This window comes from Triturus cristatus, chromosome 1_2 (assembly GCF_964204655.1).
Source record: "Triturus cristatus chromosome 1_2, aTriCri1.1, whole genome shotgun sequence".
In the NCBI taxonomy this organism is placed as follows: domain Eukaryota; kingdom Metazoa; phylum Chordata; class Amphibia; order Caudata; family Salamandridae; genus Triturus; species Triturus cristatus.
This window is the reverse complement of record NC_140580.1, coordinates 1,142,946,303-1,142,962,508: the sequence shown is the minus strand read 5'-3', so window position 1 is coordinate 1,142,962,508 and position 16,206 is coordinate 1,142,946,303. Positions and strand designations below refer to the sequence as shown.

The 16,206-nt window shown below is 47.5% G+C and overlaps 1 protein-coding gene across 1 annotated transcript in view; it reads left to right on the top strand.

Annotated features, from left to right (window-relative positions):
• GTF3C5 (general transcription factor IIIC subunit 5) overlaps positions 1 to 15,942 on the top strand; it is an 85,400-nt gene extending 69,458 nt beyond the window's left edge. Inside the window, exons 8-11 of the mRNA XM_085613900.1 lie at positions 12,475 to 12,569; positions 12,881 to 12,963; positions 13,236 to 13,378; positions 13,964 to 15,942. Of these exons, the coding sequence (XP_085470026.1) occupies positions 12,475 to 12,569; positions 12,881 to 12,963; positions 13,236 to 13,378; positions 13,964 to 14,130 (488 nt within the window). The 3' untranslated portion in view covers positions 14,131 to 15,942. The remainder of the gene's footprint in view (positions 1 to 12,474; positions 12,570 to 12,880; positions 12,964 to 13,235; positions 13,379 to 13,963) is intronic.
• The last annotated feature ends 264 nt before the right edge of the window (positions 15,943 to 16,206 follow it).

The following is a 16,206-nucleotide window of genomic DNA, read 5'->3' as shown; positions in this document are numbered from 1 at the left end:
ACGTCGCCCAGTGCTGCCGCCAGAGCAGTGTTCACACCGTGGTGAGAGTTACCGGATCCGAAGAGCAGCACGCACCATTTGCCCAAGGTAAACAGTGTGACAGCTCAGGTCAGCGAGGCCGGGAGTCACAAGGAGGCTGTAACAATGTTCGAGGTGGGACGGACACCGACACATTATCGGCACCAGCACCACTTGTAGGGTAGCGAGAGTTACTGGGATAGCGCCTGCACTTCTATTCTCAACAAGACTGCGCCGCTTTCTGACAGGGCAGTGTCAGTACTGCTCCAAGGGCTGTGAAGGGGCAGTACTAGCACTTCTCGGATGGGGGTTTATTGGGACAGTCCCAGCACTTTTCTGGGGCTGGGAGAGCAGTGTCCTGTATTTCACGCCGCCCAGCTTGCAGCAGCGCCCCCCAGAGTGTGTTAACTCACGCGCCTCTGCAGCGGGCCTTGTATGGAGATATTACAGAGATAGGTCTGAGAGGCCCCGGCTTCCATGAGGAGAAAGGCAGCCTGAGCTGTCACTCTCCTGTGGGAAACCTTTGGATACCTCACAGCCACCCTCTGCGCAGCTGTACATCTGTCTGAGGCATCCACACGGACCCCAGGTCTCTCGTATCAGCTGTGAATGTGGGCGTCCTTTGGCCTTGCATTTTTCTATTGCATTCTATAATCTCTCTTCCCCTCCTGCGCAAGAGCCCTTCGCAGTGCTTTACCTCTTCTAGCGGAGGGCTCGAAGAGTGCAATGACCTCTGGGTGTGCCTAGGCACTAGCTGCTACACAGTGCTAGGAAGCGAAACACTGCTCACCCCCATAGCCCCATTGTCTGGTGCAGAGACAACAGCGGACTGTCCAAATAGGGCTCCGAGGGGTGGGGGCACAGGCTGGGAGTACGAGGGGGAGGAGGGCGCACCGTGTGTGAGAGCGCACAGATATGGGAACCGCACCTCTGTGAGAGAGGGATGGGTGGGAATTATACATCGTAAAAACAAGGAGAGGGGCTCAATTACGTCCAAAGGAACAGAGCACCAAAATATACTATGAAGTAAAAGTTTTCCCTTTGGACTTTCTCACATCAATAATAGAGGCACTACTCAGGTGTCATGTCAAAGAGGGATATAGCTTAAGAAAATGTCTACCGAAGCCAAACCAGTGGCCATATGGAGTACAGAACTCCCTAACAGTATACACAATAAAAGCCAATGAGTGAGTGGAAATCGGTCTTTCCGATAGAGTGTCGCAAGGGTGATCCAATACACAGCAATGCAATTAAACACAGGGCATACATATAGGAAATTTAGTTAGTCAATACATGTTTTATTAAAACAAATTACAAAAAAAAGGAGAAGCGCGCATCATAGATACAGACAAAATAAATCAATACATAAAAAGTTCTATTTATAAAAACCAATTTCTTCATAAAAATATATACACAGATTTTTATAAAAAACAGCAATATACCTCACAAATCTAAATCACACAAATTAGGTGGAAGGACACATTTTGTAATAAAAGCACCCCAATTGTGCTTCACTAGTGTTGGTTTGTGTTCCCTTAGGACCAGTACCACTAAGCTCACTAAACCCAAATGTTTGGAAATTGGTCCCCGGACAAATACAACTCGAATTTCAAGCGTCGACGCGTTTCGGTGGACAAGTTTATAGAGCCACCTTCTTCAGGACAGGTAATTGAGGTCCTTCCTTCCGTAAATCGTACTTCTAACAATACCTAACAATAAAAATGCATACAGTACATAGTCAAATGACAGAAATGATCAAATAAAAACAGCATCTATACTCAAAAATTATAAGCGAACATTTTGAAGACCTCAAGTCTACAGATTTAAAAAAAACATTTCTTTGTATCAAAATTCCCTTTTTGGCAACAAATTCATTCATGATGTTACTCATTGCTGTGGGAGGATCAGACCAGGAAAGACACATTTCCAACTTATTGAGAAAGAATAAAGAATAAAGAATAAAAAAGGGGGGACTGAAGAAGACCATATATATTAAAGTGGCCATCAATAAGCCTAGTGTGGAATCTAAATATCAGGCGTAGTTTAGTATTTTATTTTAAACAAGCAGCCAGCGTGTTGAAGGTTCAAGCTAATAAATCTGACCTGAATAAATATATAAAGACTAAATAGACATAAATCAACATATACAAATATGTACCTCAAGATTGAGAATAAAGGGGGATGTCTGTAGTCTGTAATGGTTAGTTGACCACTCGTCGTATCCACATAATAATTCAGCTTATTCACGGGAAATACAGGAATTGGTGTGGATGTGTCTGTACAATGGCAGAAGAAACAAGCCACACTAAGTAACACAAAACTAACTAAATTAACTAAAATGTACCCTAGGCAGTTAAAAGTAGTACATACTCACTTTAATTTTTTTTATAACTCACATCGTAGACGGGTCGTATTAGTTCACCCTCTTATAGAGTAACTACGACGAAGACACTGTAAGCTTTACAATCTAAAATGAGAAAACATCTAGATAAGCCTTGTTTTGGATGAGACATTATTGAGTTAGTCTCACGTATATTAGGAAGATAGCATTAGCTTACCTCTCAGCACCACGTTTATTGATAAGCGGTAGTGAAAGAAGATGGGAGATGGTGGTTGGTACTCTATCTCCGCTTGTTAAACAATTCGCCAGCATAGGCTTTCATCTGTTTAATATTGGTAGGCTATAGAGGGAAACAATGCCCCCGATTATTGAAGCCAGAGATAATACAAACAACACATTGGTGTATGTTGTGCCCCACTACATTATTGAGTATCGTACTGTTAGCGGTAAGTATCCCCAAGACTGGTAGGTTCAAGTTGGAGATAGTGCCCTAATTTGTAAATTCCTAATTATCATAAAGGTTTTTTTTTGTTTTTTTTTAAATACAAACTGTCCGTATTTTTAGCACGTCGTGTAGACAAAAATGAAAACATGGGAGGTGCCTAACAAAATCCACATATCCCCAACGGTCAACACTGCGGTAAAAAACCTAATTGACAAACATACTACACTGCTAAGCGCCCGTCGATGCCCTGGTCTAATCTCATCAAGGGTCAAAAAAATATTTATTCATATCGAACTACCCATCACTTGCCTGTATAGCTCTACAAAATCCGGCCTTCGTCTCGCCCCCTCGTTTTTCGCGGGTAAACGCATAAGCCGTGGTTTGAGTGCCTTAAGTACACGGCTCCGGCTCCATCTGCGTCATCTATATGGGACCATCCATGTTTGAATAGAATGACTCTGTTAGGTCTACACGGGCGCCATCTTGGAGTGTTATTATCGTTAATCAAGATGTTGAGTCCTCCATCTCGGCCCCCCGTGCGACTGTTAAAGTAGGCGAGTGCTCGCACTTGATGAAATATTAAATTAAAGCAAAACAATTAATTTCACTGATACACGCAGTGAGTGGAGTATATATAATATATTGGGGCCAGGTCCAGAACTGATTTAGTTACAGGTTCCACTATATACACAAGTTTTAGTTAGTCTGACAACAAATCTTCCCGATAGCGGAGAGGCGTACTGAACGTACGTCTAAAAATCGCGCCATGTTGGAATCGGTACCAAGTACTCGATAAGGATGGAAAAACTAATTGGCAATGTAACGCTAGTTAGATGATTGGCCAGGTATCATATATAAGAGTCTCTGAAACCAAATAGACATCAGGGCTTTTGTAGATGTCCTATATGTAATCAAAAAGTGCCGTTTTCAAACAAGGTTTATTGGAAATCGCCCAGTATCCTTAATTAGTGTAAACGTGATAGAGAGTCATATTCACGTTACATACCTCAGGGGACACAGTACACCTGCCCAACTGAGATGGAGGTCGCTGCGATGGATCAAAATTCGAATATTGTATATATGATGCGCGCTTCTCCTTTTTTTTGTAATTTGTTTTAATAAAACATGTATTGACTAACTAAATTTCCTATATGTATGCCCTGTGTTTAATTGCATTGCTGTGTATTGGATCACCCTTGCGACACTCTATCGGAAAGACCGATTTCCACTCACTCATTGGCTTTTATTGTGTATACTGTTAGGGAGTTCTGTACTCCATATGGCCACTGGTTTGGCTTCGGTAGACATTTTCTTAAGCTATATCCCTCTTTGACATGACACCTGAGTAGTGCCTCTATTATTGATGTGAGAAAGTCCAAAGGGAAAACTTTTACTTCACGGGAATTATACATAACAAAACTCGAAACAGTTTTAAGTATGCGGTACTCTTTATGTCGACCCCGCAAAGATAAAGGGCTGAGTTACGCTGCATTAAAACTTTCGCCTGCATGTTTTGCCCAACTGTGCACAGACAAAGAACCCATGCAGCTGCCTTTACATTGAGAAGGGTGTCTCGTGGGGCCTGTCCTGTGAGCCCCTGTTCTCCCGCCCACGTTCTACTGCGATTTCTCTGAAGGTTGCTGCCTTCTCTGCAGATCTTGTCCAGATCGCCTAGGTTTCGTCTGAGGTCCTGCACCTCTGTCTCTATATCCTTCAGCTTTGTCTCTGTGGCCTGTTTTAGAGTGGGGAAGTCATCCCGTAAGATCCTGAACAGTTGCTCCAGAAATACCCTCGTGACGGGGGCTTCATTACACTGCGAACCGCTCATCGCAGAGTCCTCAGATCGCGGCAGGGTTAAAGAGTGCGCCTGAACCTGCTCTGACTTTTTTATTTGCGTTTTGTTAAACAAATCTTTCACGTTGCGTTGGGTAGTCATGGTGGTGCAGCTGGCAGGCCCCGGCACCAGCAGAGACACGTGATGCAGGGCACCAACCCCTGTATTAGACCATGATGTCAGCACTCAGGAACCAAGAGGGTCGTGTCCAGCAGGAGAGCGTGCCAGCAGTGGGGGCCAAGAGCAACACCTGGGATGAAAGAGGGTCCATGCCTCGTGCTGCGCTGGTGAAAGCCCCTGTGCACGAATGTCAGATGAGCTGCTCACAGTCCCCACTTAATCCTGGCAGGTCCGCATCTATGCACCCACTTCTCGGAGTTGGGGCGGCAAGTAGGGTGAGAAAGCAACAACGTGGCACGAAAACTACTGCGGGCCCAAAGGGAAGCAGGATTACAAGGTGCCCAGCAGCAGTGAGGAGTGCCCCTGGGGTATAACCCATGCTGCGAATGGAGGATGGGTAAATCCGGATGGCCCTGCTCCCCCACTCGGGAGGCATCACTTACCTGAATGGTGGTGGGGGCGGGGGGGCAGCGTCCCAGAGGGCTCCCGTGTTGCAGCGCCTCTGGTGCGTAGAGGCCTACCAACTTATTTCAAGACTGTCATTCCCCACTCTTTCCCTGTTCAGGGCGGCCCCCAGTACATGGCAATTCAGCCCCCAGGCCCTAATCAAAGGAAGAGGCATGGGGTAGTAGGACAGGGCTCCTGAGCTAACGAACGAGCTGCAAAAGGTCCACTAAGGACAGACCCTCGTCATGTGCCCCACCGCCACTCACCGCTCAGTCACCCGGCCGCAACAGCATGTAAGCACTGCTGCGGGCGAGTAGTGACTGGGGCCCAGGCTGCTAGTGGGTGGGGGGGCGTTATTAACAGGACAGGAAGCGACAAGGAGCAATGGTCAGCAGGACGCACTCCCAGGCCTTAAGAGTCCACACCCTGCAGCTTTAGCCATGTTGGAATCAAAGCACCAGCCAGCTGCTCCAAAGCGGTGTCCCGTGCCTCTCTGGTCCCCCAGAGGCACAGAAGTGGGATGGGTAGTGCGTAGCTCAGGAACATTTCCCAGTGTTGAGTGTCCCGGAAAAGGTCGGCTTCTGCCCCGAACAGCAAGTGGATAGCAAAGCTCTGAGAGTCGGCCTCACTCTGGTGCTATCTTGGCGCACCTCCTCCTCCAGATTTTAACTTAAGCGTTGTTTGAAAGAAAGATTCAGTGACAAAAACATTGTTGGTGTGTGCGTTTGCCAACTACAATTGCAGTAAGATAACAAGCGCGGTCCCGAAAGTGAAAGAGGACCGCGCTGCAGCCGGAGCATGGAGATCTCTTGTCTTTATGGGGCCATGTGTTTCTAATTAGAAACACATGGCCCCATAAAGATAAGAAAGTGCTTTGCGACAGCAGCAAAGCAGGCGGCCCAGTCCGGATCGGAGGCGAAATGGCATCTACCAAAAACCCTCATTTCCAATGGCAGGCCACCGTTTAGCATAAACGGTGACGCCAGCCAATGGAAATGAGGGACGGGGCTTCGAGTCCCTTTCTGAAAACCCCTCATCCACAAAATCTCTCGCCGAGCGAGCAGCGCTTAGCGCTGCAATGCACGCGAGCCCTAAAAACGGGGGTAAGGAAGGAGAAAGCAATAAAAAAACGAGGCAGAAGCAGGAGAAAGCACTCAGACAAACGGGGGGGAAAGGATGGTGATAGCAGTGAAAAACTAGACACAAGCAGGAGAAAGTGCACAGAAAACGGAGATCAAGCAAAGCTGAATAACTACTATTTCTTAAGAACAGATCCTCCGGCACCCTTGTTTTTTTTTTTTAAATTTGCATGGGTTACCTCTTCAAACTGTCTTATTTATGAATACGTCTCTTCCACCCAAAAATCTAACATTACCATTCATGGTCGTCCTGCAAATGAATCTGCGCCTCCTCTGTCGCGGAGTAACATGGACAGAAGCTAGTTGAGGACCAGAGCTCAAAACCTGAAGAACATCTTCCCGTAGCAACTAGCAGTTGTGTCTTTCTGGAGCATACATCCCTGACAACCCACCACTGTGCAAGCCAATGCTGCTGGCAGCCGCCTGCTATGCAAGTACACATAGAACACCACATTGAAGGATTTCTTAGGACACTCGCTTTGAGACATCCGGTTCATCTGTGCCCATTGTCTGATGAGCCACTGAGTTCCTGCCGATCCCTGCTTGTTGGATACTTTCCACAGGGAAATGTGCCTACTTGACCAATAGCCCCATGTGCTCCAAAAATCCTGTTTTGGTATTTAAACCTCTTGCGTTTCAGAGTTTGTGGAGTATTTTTTTGACATTTTTTTTTGCTTGTGTCATTACATTTGATCATTTGTGCTATGCTATATCACCCCATGGTTTGATAGTGTTCTTTAAAAAAATGATAGGACTCCGCTGTTGCTGGCAGTTCCTAGCTGGGCTGCCGCAGTCTTTCCCGCTCTCCTACCATAGAGACCCGCTTTCCCTAGCTGGGGAGCTGCAGTCTTTTCCACTCTCCTACCCCTAGGAATCTCTATCCCTAGCTGGGGAGCTGCAGTCTTTTCCACTCTCCTACCCTTAGGAATCTCTATCCCTAGCTGGGGAGCTGCAGTCTTTTCCACTCTCCTACCCCTAAGAATCTCTATCCCTAGCTGAGGAGCTGCAGTCTTTTCCACTCTCCTACCCCTAGGAATCTCTATCCCTAGCTGAGGAGCTGCAGTCTTTTCCACTCTCCTACCCCTAGGAATCTCTATCCCTAGCTGGGGAGCTGCAGTCTTTTCCACTCTCCTACCCCTAGGAATCTCTATCCCTAGCTCAGGAACCGCAGTCTGTTCCACTTTCCTAGCACCGAGACGCACTCTCTGTAGCTGGGGAGCTGCAGTCTTTTCGACTCTCTTGGCACCGAGATGCACTCTCTGTAGCTGGGGAGCCGCAGTCTTTTCGACTCTCCTAGCACCGAGATGCACTCTCTGTAGCTGGGGAGACGCAGTCTTTTCGACTCTCCTAGCACCGAGATGCACTCTCTATAGCTGGGGAACCGCAGTCTTTTCGACTCTCCTAGCACCGAGATGCACTCTCTGTAACTGGGGAGACGCAGTCTTTTCGACTCTCCTAGCACCGAGATGCACTCTCTGTAGCTGGGGAGCCGCAGTCTTTTCCACTCTCTTAGCACCGAGACGCACTCTCTGTAGCTGGGAGCCGCAGTCTTTTCGACTCTCCTAGCACCGAGACGCACTCTCTGTAGCTGGGAGCCGCAGTCTTTTCGACTCTCTTAGCACCGTGACGCACTCTCTGTAGCTGGGGAGCCGCAGTCTTTTCCACTCTCTTAGCACCGAGACGCACTCTCTGTAGCTGGGGAGCCGCAGTCTTTTCGACTCTCCTAGCACCGAGACGCACTCTCTGTAGCTGGGGAGCCGCAGTCTTTTCGACTCTCCTAGCACCGAGACGCACTCTCTGTAGCTGGGGAGCCGCAGTCTTTTCGACTCTCCTAGCACCGAGACGCACTCTCTGTAGCTGGGAGCCGCAGTCTTTTCGACTCTCTTAGCACCGTGACACACTCTCTGTAGCTGGGGAGCCGCAGTCTTTTCCACTCTCTTAGCACCGAGACGCACTCTCTGTAGCTGGGGAGCCGCAGTCTTTTCGACTCTCCTAGCACCGAGACGCACTCTCTGTAGCTGGGGAGCCGCAGTCTTTTCGACTCTCCTAGCACCGAGACGCACTCTCTGTAGCTGGGAGCCGCAGTCTTTTCGACTCTCTTAGCACCGTGACACACTCTCTGTAGCTGGGGAGCCGCAGTCTTTTCCACTCTCTTAGCACCGAGACGCACTCTCTGTAGCTGGGGAGCCGCAGTCTTTTCGACTCTCCTAGCACCGAGACGCACTCTCTGTAGCTGGGGAGCCGCAGTCTTTTCGACTCTCCTAGCACCGAGACGCACTCTCTGTAGCTGGGGAGCCGCAGTCTTTTCGACTCTCCTAGCACCGTGACACACTCTCTGTAGCTGGGGAGCCGCAGTCTTTTCCACTCTCTTAGCACCGAGACGCACTCTCTGTAGCTGGGGAGCCGCAGTCTTTTCGACTCTCCTAGCACCGAGACGCACTCTCTGTAGCTGGGGAGCCGCAGTCTTTTCCTCTCCCATACTGAGGCGTGCTCTTTCCAGGTGGTAGGTCACAGTCTTTTCCATTCCGCTTCCACTGATATTCGCTCTCCATAGCTGTGGAGCAGCTGTTTTTTCCATTCTGCTCCTCCTGAGACTCACTGTCCTTAGCTGGGGAGCTGCAGTCTTTTTCACTTCTTCTGAGACGCTCTCTCCATAACTGGGGAGCCACAGTCTTTTCCATTCTGCTTCCACGGAGACGCTCTCTCCCTAGCTGGAGAGCAGCAGCCTTTTCCACTCTTGCTGAGGCCTGTTATTTCCAGCTGGGAGCCACAGTCTTATCCACTCTGTTACCACTGAGACGCGCTCCTCAACTGGGGGCAGAGATTGTTTTCTACTCTCCTTCCGCTGAAATCCGCTCTCCCTAGCTGGGGAGCACAGCCTTTTCCACTCTCCTCCCACAGGCACCCTCTCTCTAGCTGGGCTGCCACAGCCTTTTCCACTCTCCTTCTACTGAGGTGCGCTCTTCCTCGCTGCAGAGCTGCAGTTTTCCCCACTCTTCTTCTCCCGAGTTGCGCACTTTTTAACTGGGGAGGAGCGCTTTTTTTTGTTTTTGTACTCTCCTTCCACTGAAATCGTCTCTTCCTAGCTGGAGAGCATAATCTTTTCCACTATCCTACCAATGAGACACACTCTCTCTAGCTGGTAAGCCACTGCCCTTTCCACTCTCTTTCTTCTGAGACGCGCTCTCCCTAGCTGGAGAGCAGCACACTTTGGCCAGTAGGTTGTCATACGTGGACCACCACACCTTGGAAGTTGCAACTTAACTATGAATGAAGTTCCATATCTTGGGCAAAAGTGATGTTATTTACAGAAGTGTCAGACCCTTGCTTGAAGTCCAAAGGGGTGAAGATGGACAGATGATGGTCTTTTAAACCTGTGGCAACACTGAGGAACTTGTAGGCCTTGTTCCCTGCCCCAGCTTTGGCCAACGCGTGCTTAATAAACCCAAAGTTCCCTGCATCCACATACTGCCACACTCCGGCCCTGTTCTGTGTACCCTTATCCTCGCTTCACTTTTGCAAGTGCCTGCACCTTCTTGCCATTGCACCTGTTCATGTTGCCTTCATAATCCTGCATAAAGTGCTGCATATCAGTGCTTGGCCATGTCTGAGCACTTGTTGAAACCATTGCAAGGTTCAGGGATCCTGCCTTATTGCGGATGTCTAGTTTAAAAATAGAGGCTGACCATCGTGCTATTGCATCTTTCTAAAATGTTTTCTGTCTCCTTTCACTCTTTGGATTGTCATTGTCCAGGATGTTAGAATTATTTCTTATCAAATGTACCTGGCGTGTATCATTTACTGCTACGTCAACCAACACCATAAATGTTGTCCTCTTCACTGTAGGCCGAAAATGTACTTTAATCTTGTGTTCTCTTGCTTGATCCACCCAGCTGCTTTTTACTCCATTTTTCTTTCTGCATGGTGTTCCGTTGTCATGTGTGATTTATGCCTCTGATAGTAGAATGCATTGTTCCTTGTGTAGGCTGACTGCAATCTGGCTTTGGATGGGAAGGTACAGAGTGCATACCCCAGCTGTGGGTGTAGTGTGCATGTACAAAGGCGTCTTTAAACGCTTCTCAGATTCACAGCTACTGGAAAGTTTCCAGCATGCATGTATTCTGATACGCAGCATCGAATTGGTAGCGCGGGCACTCGGGCAATGCCCAAGGGGCCGGTGCTGAGTTGCAACTGTGGGCTGCTTTCTGGAGCAGTCTGGGTTTCAGATTTGGGCGGTGTCACTGTTGTTCGGATACAGCCAACGGCCCAGTGGGAGTGGCCGTTCTGGATGCAGATGGGCGCTCATTACCTCACGTTTAGCAACAGGCAGAAGTGTCACTTTCTTTCTCTCGCAGGGCCGGCCCATTAATGTATGCCTGCCTAGAGGGGCAGGGGGACTGAGCAGAAGAGGCCTCACGTGTTTTCAGTCACCAGTGTAAACTAATCTGTGCATTTTTTTGTATCCCCCCCCCCCCCCTTTTTTTAATAAAATGTTGCTGAAGCAGCGTTTTGAGGAAAGGCAATATGCAAACGTGGGCCACTTTTTTTAGCGTGCCCGGACCAATTTTGAATCCCAATCCAACCCTGCTGATACGTATTTAAATAGACCAGGATTCCCGCGCCTGTCGAGTCTTGTTTTGCCTAATGCTGCCCCTCATGGTTTTTTAATCTCATGCTCCAAATCATATGAAGTTACCCAGAGAGCAGAGCGTGAGAGGGATGAGACATCCTGGGGCATCAAAATTAGCTCTTTGGGCTCCTGGCGTTTGATCGAACAAGTGGTAGCAGCAGATGGGTAGAAACCCACACAACCAGGCCTCCCCTGAACGTGCAGTCTGTGCCCGTGTACCAGCTTCAACTGGAGGGAGTAAGAGGCAGGGCAGTGGGCTTTGGGAGCAGACGTTTGAAGGAAGGGGGCTTTAAATATGCAGTGACTGCTTTAGAAACTATGTCTTTTAGTTGGACTTTTATAAAATGCCTGTTGGCCCGTTAGGACCAAGCTGCAAGCACATGCTCTGCCTGTGCATGCACGCGCCTGCTCTTTAACAGTAGTGCTCTGTATAGATAGCTAGTGTACACAGCTATGGCCCATATGTACGAAACTTCCATTTTGCATTTCCTAAATAGCGAAACCTAGGAAATCGTTATTTAGGAAATGCAAAATGGAATGTACAAAAATAGCAATTTCGTAATAGGGATTCCAAGAGAGTTGCAATCACCATTAGGAAATCGCAATTTAGGAAATGCAAAATCATTTGTTCGTACGGGCCTAAGGCCAAAAGGTAAAAATGGTTTTGCATTTCCAAATTTGTAATTTCTTAATAGGAAATCGCAAGTTAGGAAATGCAAAAGTATTTATATCTATGGGCCTTGGTCAAAATCATTCTTAAAGGGTAAAAAATAATGTTGCTCGTGTAGAGTGCTCAAATTCCTTCTAGGCAAGTGGGCGCTCTGTGGCACTGGTAAAAAATACTTTTAATGTGCATTTTTACAAATTGCACCCGGTTACCATCACATTGAATCCAATGGTATTAGCGTTTACTAAATGCCCATTTCGTATTTAGGAAATGCTGTGTACATGAGGTTAGGAAATCGCGAACAGTTAATCCCTATTTTCAATTTCCTATTTTGGGAATCGCACAGTTCGATTTCTACTTGGTAGAAATCCAATTTTGCAACTGCGTTTCCCCTATTGTACATAAGGAAAGCCTATTTAGCATTTCTTAACGGCCAGAAATTGCGATTCGGTCCGTTAAGAAATGGTAAATTGCTTCGTGCATATGAGCCCTTGATCTTTAAACACATTTTTGTGGTTAGCACACGGAAGACTTTCACTATAAAGAGAAGGCAAGACCTATTGTCTTGGCCCGGGGTTGTTCTGACTTGGGTTGGTGGTTTAAGGGGTACAGTGTAGGGTAACCCAGGGTCTGAGGGGCAGCTTCCAGATGCTGCTTAGTCTGAGTTCTGAAAGCTGACACACTCTGAATGTCTGAAGTTGCCTGATATTGCCGGGTGCTTCTGCTTCATATAATGTTCAGCCTCACAATATGTATACATTCCTAGATCTAGCCAAAGAAGTTTGTTATATGCAGCACTGGTAGGTTGTAAATCTTCTCTCTGCCCCTTGCAGCTGCACAGTCGATAAGTATGCAGGACTTGAAGCATGGGCCTGGCACGTCCACCTCTGCGGATAAGAAATCACCAGCCAGCAAGCTGAAGCCAAAAGTAAGTACATGTATTCCAAGCATTGAGCACCTCTTTATGTTTCTGGGCCTGGCTCTGGTGGACATGCACTTTAGCACGGAATGCTGCCTCTTGGCTTGAAAGCATGCTGAGACACACACACACACACACACACACACTTAAAACCCACATGGTGTTTGTGAAGAGGAGACTGTGAAGTGTCACACAGAGCAATACATTAAATACTGTAAATCTGACCTATTGCCCCAGCATGCCTCTCGCGACGGGAACTTGCAGGACTTTCGCTCAAATATTATGTGAAGTGATGGGTGTTCATCCCTCTCTCTGTCTAGGATTCCTCATTCATCTTCAGAGAGGGAATGTTGCCTCCTTACCGACAGATGTTTTATCAACTCTGTGACCTGGACGTGGACAGGTAACAGGCGGAATTCTTCACTCTGCCTCCACAGCCCTCTCATAGCCTCTTTCTCTCTGTCCTCCAGCAGATACTCTGCTTTGTTCAATTGAGTCTGATTGTTGGATGTGTGCATCTAGAACTTTTCATGGTGGTAGAAATGAATATAGGATGTGACCTCATTACTAACTTCTGTTCTCATCCTCACCTTCTTAGCCTGTGCCCACCTGTACCAGCCACACTGCTTTGTGCCAGTGCTGCTGCGCGCTTCTGATTTTTTCACCCTTTTGCAGCCTGAAGCATATCATCCATCGCAACGACGGCGTGGAGGCCGAATGCTCCGAGCGCGACGGCTGGTGTCTCCCGAAGACCAGTGACGAGCTGAGAGACAACATGTCCTCCATGATCAGACAGATTATACGATCCAAGCGGCCAGGTAAGCACAGCGTCAGAAACTAGCAGAAAGAGGCAAAATAAAAGTATAAAATGAGGAGAAAGAGGCAAAAGAAAAGTCAGAAGTGAGCAGAAAACCAGCTGAAAAGGCTAAAAAAAAAGAGCAGAAAAAGAAGGCAAACAAACCAGCAGAGGAGGCACAAACTGAAGGCAGCAGAGGGTAGCGGATGCAGGCAAGCTAGACAGAAAAACTATTGCAGGGGAAGCTGGTACGAGGATGAGATGTTAGATTCGTCGTTAGACTCTTCTGACAGCATTGAGTCTAAGCTGCACCGATGGCTGGAGAGATTGGCTTCCTCCCATAGATTCCGAATGAAGGCATTGGCATTGGCATGGGCGCTGGTAATAATCATCCGATGGTACTGGGCTACATATGTGTTGTGTCAAGGGGCGGTTGGGCTGAGGCAGGTTTCTTGGATTGGCAGAACAGGCCGGGTTCTTCAGAAAGAGTCTGGTGGCACAGTGAGAAGTTTGGTGCTAGGCTGAGACTCTGAGATGCCTCTAGAGATTGCCTTTGTGGAATGGTTTCCTCTGGTGCATTTTCTAACCCTGCTTCTCTCTTGGCTAGCCCTGTTTTCCAGCACCCCTGAGCCTGCTGGCACTGCCAGCAAGGAGCCGCAAGCATACGAGTCAGGGGATGAGGACGGTGAAGACGAAGAGGAAGAAGAAGCTGTATTCCAGCCCTCCGATGGCAGCGACAATGAAATGGAAACAGAGATCCTGGACTATGTGTGAAGGGTGCTACAGCAGGCATGGTTGCGGCAACCCCTTAACAGACTGCCAGCCGACGGGGCATTCCGGCTGCTGCCCACAGTTACTCAGCAGTAGCCCAAGAACCATGGCGCCTGACGGAAAACGATCAGATGGCAGCCCCAGGGCAATGAGCACAGGGCTCGGGCTATACATTCAGCAATCCAGCAAGAAATCCGTTCGCACATCCTTGGCCTCGTGAATGTTTGTGCTGATTTAAGACCGCTTTTGGTCTCCTGGTCAGCATGTCCCCTGCTTAGTCTTAGCTCTTTTTGTTCTTTCCTCTTGGTCACTTCCTAGAGCCAAGAGCATGTCTGGCCTCTTGAGTTCCTATCACAAGAAGTGCTAGAAAAACGAAAGAATTCTGGGTCAACTAGATCACACTTATTCTCTTGTGCGAGTGCATTTTCAGATATTTCTGGAAAAAATAGAAGATTCTTTGCCCTGTGTTGTGGTATTTTTAGAAATTGTCACAACTGTTGGGGTGCTTCCATGTGTCGTGTGCAGATCGTTACAGACAGCGTGTTCTATGACTATCACTGAAAGGTGTGTCCAAAACACACATCTAGATGCATGCTTACCCGAAATCCTCTGAATTCGCTTTGTGCATCCCTGACCTGACTCCCACTAGTTAAGTTCTCTTTAAGAAAAATGTTGCCTATTGGATGTCACATTCAAGATTGGTTGAAATGTCCAACACTTCTGCCATGTTGACACAAGAATGCTGACCTGTTAGTGCAGCCAGAAGTTCTTTTCACGAAAGATCTAGTGAGATTCATAGATGTACCCTGAGCCGCATGCTCACGTGGCAGTCTGGGGCCTGAGGCCAGAAGTACCAGGGCCTCGGCCTTCAAACAGCGCGAGAGGCAGAGTAGGTAAATCTATCCCGCTTGACTTTCATTGAATTCCCATCGCGTAAGCTGTAGCTGTCTGCTATGTTTACCTGTTTTGAAATCACGTGAGGCAACAGCGGCAGTGGTCTGATAGTGACTTGTCATGACGCAAGCAGTGCGTGTAGGTTTTTGCGTAGACTTAATGTGAGAGATTAGATTGCCTCGTTGTGACCAATGTGGACAACTAGATGCCCGTTTCACTGGCTGCTCTTAATATCTACATCTCCCTTAGGCACTGCTGCTCCTTGGGTGTCTACATCAAGACTGTTTTTAGTAAATATCTTAAAAGAAGTGGCCCAGGATGTGCAATTAGTACAGAGGGATCCCATCTGCCATAGAATTTCCAGAGTCCATGCTTTTGGACTGCTACCTGGTTTTCTCCTTGAGTTTGAAAAATCTTTTTTATTTTTCAGGTACACTTCCCCACATTCAGTGTGTGATGGGCTTTGTCTCTCCACACTTAGCAGTACTGTCAAAGAGTTGTCATAGGTTTTAGGTTAGAAAGATTCTGGAGCCAGGAAAAATAGCTCTTTCATGTGTGGCCATATTCATTTGCCATGTCAACAAACGCCCTTTCGTTCTTTATGAATGGATGCCACTGGCATTGCTCCATGAGCCAGATCAGAGTGTGAGGTCACAGGTAGAGCTGCCGATTACTGACTGATGACAAAGAATGTTTTAGATTAAGGTCGAGGGAGTCCAGGTGACCTGTTTCCATTGGCAGACAAGGGTTGGACGTGGCCAGCCACAGTAACCCGCATTGGATGCTTCATATCACCACTAAGCGCTGCTTCCTGGGTGTAAACCATTCCGGTGCAACAAGTGATAAAGATACAAACTGCTTTTGTTAATTTTTTTATGACATTTTCAATAGAAATGCAATAAAGTATTTTTTAATGAGAAACATTGTTCTCTTATTTATAGTTCTTGTTTATTTGTGTTGCTCGGATAGTGTGTGAGGTAAATGTTTATGTCAAATGCTTCGCAAGAGCAGAGCACACATGGCCCAGAGCTTCCTGGTTCTAGTAGTATTGAAACTCTACTTTTAATTCTCTGCCGCAGTGTCCTAAGAAACCCTCTCACTCATCCTGGAAACTAACAACCCTCCTCCCCAGTAGCTCTCGGTCAATAGAACATTTACGAAAGATCAAATTGTGTGTTGAACAAA